At 46.2% G+C, this 6,000-nt stretch overlaps 1 gene segment (V, D, J or C); it reads left to right on the plus strand.

Annotated features, from left to right (window-relative positions):
• Positions 1–887: 887 nt before the first annotated feature.
• Positions 888–5,562, plus strand: LOC121289244. The segment is given in 4 exon segments: positions 888–1,009; positions 1,196–1,489; positions 3,264–3,295; positions 5,021–5,562. Coding segments are annotated over 4 exon segments (705 nt in total).
• The last annotated feature ends 438 nt before the right edge of the window (positions 5,563–6,000 follow it).

The raw sequence follows: 6,000 nt of genomic DNA on the forward strand, positions 1-6,000 counted from the left end.
GGCCCATGTTTACTGGTCCCTATTGGAGGGTCCAGTGGGACAGGGACACCATGGTCGATGTGGAGGACAGTTTCTTTCTGTTGTAAATGTGTGATCGTGTACCCCTCATCCCAGTAAAACACCCTGACCCGGAGCATGACCATGGAAAGGGAGGGAGAGGGGAAGGGATTCGAACATGTTCTGAATGGACAGAATGGCTCAGTGGGTCAGACTCTGCCCTGTCCCTCCAGCTCACACTGATGGGGTGAGGGTCTCCTCTCTCTGCTGGGCCTTCATGAAATGAGGTTTGTTTACAAACCAGTCCCCAGTGAGAATTGGCCAACAGCACAGAACTGCCCTTAATTTGACAATAATCTGTCAGTCTGACTGAGAGAGGCCAAAGCATGGTCAATGTGGGAAATGGGGCCTTACTCCAGGAGAAGACATGCTTCTGGGGTCAAGGGTAACATCCATTGGTGGGGCAGTGCAGAGGGAGTTTTACCCTTCATTTCACTGTGTTCCCCCTGGGAGACTGTGGGAAAGAGAGCGCGAGGTGGAGAATGTGAGACTGAGTGAGAGAGAGAGGGAAGCATTTAACTGCTACACCAGGACTCAAAGTGTTCCACCCTCCAGTGATAACGCCTGTTATAGAGTCAGTAAGAGAATTCCAGAACGATGGAGGGTGGAAGAGAGAGAGACTGAAGGTCAGAGACAGAGAGATGGAGGGAGAGAGAGACTGAAAGTCAGAGAGTGAGAGGGAGGGAGAAAGTTGGAGAAAGAGACAGACAGAGGGAGGGATAGAGAGGCAGAGCGAGAGAGTTGAAGAGGAAGTGAGAGGTGCTGACGTGGTTTTCTCTGGGTGATACCATTTACATACTGAGGAACAGCCAGTGAGACTCTGACAGGCTGCTGCTTTATAAAGCTGAGCCCAGTGAAGGGAGAGTTTATCAGTGACCAGGCACAGGGACAGGAGCAGACACCATGATTTCAGCCATCCAGCTGATCTGGCCTCTGGCATTCTGCATCGCAGGTACAAATCTCTCTCCTTCCACCGTGAATATTTGCCTGCTCTCCATTTCCAGCCAATTCGGCTGACTTGTGATTGAAGGGAAAATGCTGAAAGCAGAGGAACGGTCACTGTCTCTAACAATATCTCATTTTACAGGCTCTTTGTGTGACAGTTCTTACTTTACTCTGTTTCTCCATTACCCCTCAGGTATCAGTGGGGACATCACCATGACCCAGTCTCCCCTGGTGTCAGTGAGCCTTGGCCAGACCGCCACCATCACCTGTACAGCCAGTCAGTCTGTTAGCAGCTATGTGAATTGGTACCAGCAGCGAGAAGGACAGAAACCCACTCTCCTGATCTATGGGGCAACAAACCGATTCACAGGAACATCCGAGCGATTCACCGGCAGTGGATCTGGCACTCAATTCACCCTGACAATCAGCAATGTACAGAATGAGGATGTCGCTGATTATTACTGTCAGCAATATAATAGCTTCCCCTACACAGTGACACAGAGCCTGACAAAAACCTCAATACACACAGTCCCACCTCCTGTACTGACACATCCCACAGTTATATAGAATATATAATAATGAACACACAGTCCCACCTCCTGTGCTGACACATCCCACAGTTATATAGAATAAATAATAATGGACACACAGTCCCACCTCCTGTACTGACACATCCCACAGTTATATAGAATATATAATAATGGACACACAGTCCCACCTCCTGTACTGACACATCCCACAGTTATATAGAATAAATAATAATGGACACACAGTCCCACCTCCTGTATTGACACATCCCACAGTTATATAGAATATATAATAATGGACACACAGTCCCACCTCCTGTACTGACACATCCCACAGTTATATAGAATAAATAATAATGGACACACAGTCCCACCTCCTGTACTGACACATCCCACAGTTATATAGAATATATAATAATGGACACACAGTCCCACCTCCTGTACTGACACATCCCACAGTTATATAGAATATATAATAATGGACACACAGTCCCACCTCCTGTGCTGACACAGTGAAACAGAAGATATAATAAACACAAGAAAAGAAATTGAACAAATTATTTTCACTGTCCACTACACACTCCAGTCCCTGCGGTGTTCACCACTCACTTAAATCCTCAAGTTTATCTCTTACTCTCCGTGTCCACATATGAAGAGCAGCTGGAAGATTTACCATTTGAAAATCAAGTCCCCAGCTCTCTCGAGCACTGCTGCACATAATTCAGAGAGAGAGACAATGAGAGAAAGAGAGATAGAGAGAAAGAGTTCATGGTGAGTGTGAGTGAGAGACAGAGGGTAAGAGTGAGTTAAAGGTGAGTGTGAGTTAGAGACAGAGAGAGGGTGAGAGTGAGTTAAAGGTGAGTGTGAGTGAGAGACAGAGAGAGGGTGAGAGTGAGTTAAAGGTGTGTGAGTGAGAGACAGAGGGTGAGAGTGAGTTAAAGGTGAGTGTGAGTGAGAGACAGAGGGTAAGAGTGAGTTAAAGGTGAGTGTGAGTGAGAGACAGAGGGTGAGAGTGAGTTAAAGGTGAGTGTGAGTGAGAGACAGAGAGAGGGTGAGAGTGAGTTAAAGGTGAGTGTGAGTGAGAGACAGAGAGAGGGTGAGAGTGAGTTAAAGGTGAGTGTGAGTGAGAGACAGAGAGAGGGTGAGAGTGAGTTAAAGGTGAGTGTGAGTGAGAGACAGAGGGTGAGAGTGAGTTAAAGGTGAGTGTGAGTGAGAGACAGAGGGTGAGAGTGAGTTAAAGGTGAGTGTGAGTGAGAGACAGAGAGAGGGTGAGAGTGAGTTAAAGGTGAGTGTGAGTGAGAGACAGGGAGAGGGTAAGAGTGGGTTAAAGGTGAGTGTGAGTGGGAGACAGGGAGAGGGTGAGAAGATTTAAAGGTGAGTGTGAGTGAGAGACAGAGGGTGAGAATGAGTTAAAGGTGAGTGTGAGTGAGAGACAGAGGGTAAGAGTGAGTTAAAGTTGAGTGTGAGTGAGGGACAGAGAGAGGGTGAGAGTGAGTTAAAGGTGAGTGTGAGTGAGAGACAGAGGGTGAGAGTGAGAGTTAAAGGTGAATGTGAGTGAGAGACAGAGAGAGGGTGAGAGTGAGTTAAAGGTGAGTGTGAGTGAGAGACAGAGAGAGGGTGAGAGTGGGTTAAAGGTGAGTGTGAGTGAGAGACAGAGAGAGGGTGAGAGTGACTGAGTGAAGCAGAGAGCAGAGGTTTTTGTACAGCCCCTGCACTGGAATCTCTCAGTGTGGGTTACGTTCGGTAAAGGAACCAAGCTCAGACTGAGTAAGTAAACCCCAATCCTCCCTTATTAACCCCTTCAATACTGAAACTTTCTCAAACACTAATGCTGAATAGTTGAAGGTGTTAGTGAGGAGCTGCAGTGAATGAAATGGTTCAGTGAACAACACTGTGTATAACAGGGTGCCCAGCTGTATTTCTTTCCTTGCATTCCCCCCTTTAAGCAGCAAGATAGAAATAACCAACTTTTACCCACAGTCTAGAGGAGATCTGGACGTTTGCAGACTGTGCTGACATTGCTGCACCATGGACTGAAATCACTCACTAGACTCCTGTCAGTCTCAGTGTGACAGACATGGGCAGAGTTTGATATGAGCTCCGGCTCCCTCTCACAGTCTCTGATCACAGCACCAGCACAGTGAGACACCGAGGTCCCACCTCCCCAGTCTATGCCAGTGTTTATGCTTCACTTGAGCCGACTCCCATCTTCCCTCATTTAAATCTATTATTGCAACCCTACAATCCCTTCTTCCTCTTTTGCTTGTCCAGCTTCCCCTTAAACACATCCATACTATTCACTTCAACCACTCACTGTGGCAGCGAGTTCCACATTCTCACCACTCTCTGGTTATTGGATTTCTTGATGATTATCTTATATTGATAGCCTCTAGTTCTGCTCTTCCCCATAAGAGGAAACATTCTCTCTGTATCTAATCAATCAAAACTTTTTAGAATTTTAAAGACCTCTATTAGATCAACCCCTCAGCCATCTTTTTAATCAAGAGAAAAGAAACCCAGCCTGTCAATCCTTTCCTGATTTTATACCCACACATTTCTGGGATCATCCTTTTCGATCTTCTCTGCACCTTCTCCAGTGCATCTATATCCTTTTTATAACAAGGTGACCAGAACTGCAGGCAGTATCTAAGTGTGGCCTAAACAAGGTTCAATACAGGTTAACAAAACTTCCTCCTTTTCAACTATATCCCTCTAGAAATAAACCCTTGTGCTGGGTTTAATGTTTATGTCCTTGCTAACCTGTGACACAACTTTTCGTGATTGATGTATTTGTATTCCAATATCCCTTTGTTCCTCTACCCCCTCAGGTTGGCACCTTCAAAATAATAAGTGACCTCACTGTTCCTTCGATCAAAATGGACTACCTCATATTTATCTGGATTGAACTTCATTCGCCAAATATTTCCCCATTTTGCAAGGTTATTAATGTCCTCCTGTAATTTGTTGCAGTTCTCCTCAGTATTGACCATTCCCACTCTCCCAATTTCATGTCATCCTCAAATTTAGAAATTGTATCTTTGATTCCAGACATCAAATGTTTAATGTAAATTGTGAACAGCAGTGATCCCAGTGCTGATCCTTGTGGAATTCCACTTCCCACCTTCTGCCACTCTGAATAATGACACTTTATTCCCGCTCTCTGCTTTCTTGAAGCCAGCGCGCAATCCATTCTGTCCCTTGTCCCTGACTCCACATTTTCTGACCTTATTCGTTAGTCAATTCTGGGGGACCTTATTGAAGGCCTTTTGAAATGCCAGATAAATTACATTTACTACATTACCAGCGTCTACTCTCTCTGTTACTTCCTCAAAATATTCAATAAGGTTGGTCAGTAAGATTTTCCCCTTCAAAATCCATGCTCTCTCTTCATTCTAATATACATAAAAAACCCAGAAGTATACACAGAATACGCAAATATATTCACGCAAAGGATAAATGCACAGGAAATAAACTTCCTTCTCTTCCCTTTCAGCAGAGAGAAGTCACCACCCACACTGACCCTGCTGTCCCACTCCCCGGAGGAGGTCAAGACCAAGGGCACTGCCACCCTGGTGTGCCTTGCCAATCACTTCTATCCCGATGAGGTGAAGGTGGAGTGGAAGAAGGATGGTGCAGCCATTTCGGACGGGGTTCAGACCAGCAAATACCTGCGAGCTTCGGACAGCACCTACAGCGTCAGCAGCCTGCTGACCCTCTCTGGCTCCGGCTGGGAGTCCAACGCCAGCTTCTCCTGTGTCGTCACCCACGAGAGTCTTTCCTCTCCCCTCAGCAAGAGCATCAGGAGATCAGAATGTGCGTAGAGTGTTAGAGACAGTCCACAGAGGAGATACAACTTTAAATAGAACAGGGGTGAGCTGGGAGGACAAAGGTCATTGTCAGCACCAAATTACAACTCTCTTCCTTCTCCGGACCGGCTCTGAGACACTTCTGAGGGTCAGGGGTTAAGGCACGTTATTTTGACATTGTAGAGGGAGCTTTACTCTGTATCTAACCCCGTGTTGTACCTGCCCTGGGAGTGTTTGATGGGGACAGTGTAGAGGGAGCTTTACTCTGTACCTAATCCCGTGTTGTACCTGCCCTGGGAGTGTTGGATGGGGACAGTGTAGAGGGAGCTTTACTCTGTATCTAACCCCGTGCTGTACCTGTCCTGGGAGTGTTTGATGGGGACAGTGTAGAGCGAGCTTTACTCTGTATCTAACCCCGTGTTGTACCTGCCCTGGGAGTGTTTGTTGGGTCAGTTTAGACTCGTGATGCTAAGTTAAACCTCTCTAAGATGCTGAAGACTGTCAGCTGTACAAAAATAATGTGATCCTCCGAAGTGTCTGCTTCAGTAAACCAGACCCCTTCCTGCTCACCCTGCAGTTACAATTTAAGGTTTAGCCACTGTTTAAAGGGACAGGATTCTCATGTTCTTGAGAAAATCTCCACAAGCTTTTTAATAAACGTTCAT

This window comes from Carcharodon carcharias, chromosome 16 (assembly GCF_017639515.1).
Source record: "Carcharodon carcharias isolate sCarCar2 chromosome 16, sCarCar2.pri, whole genome shotgun sequence".
Classification (NCBI taxonomy): domain Eukaryota; kingdom Metazoa; phylum Chordata; class Chondrichthyes; order Lamniformes; family Lamnidae; genus Carcharodon; species Carcharodon carcharias.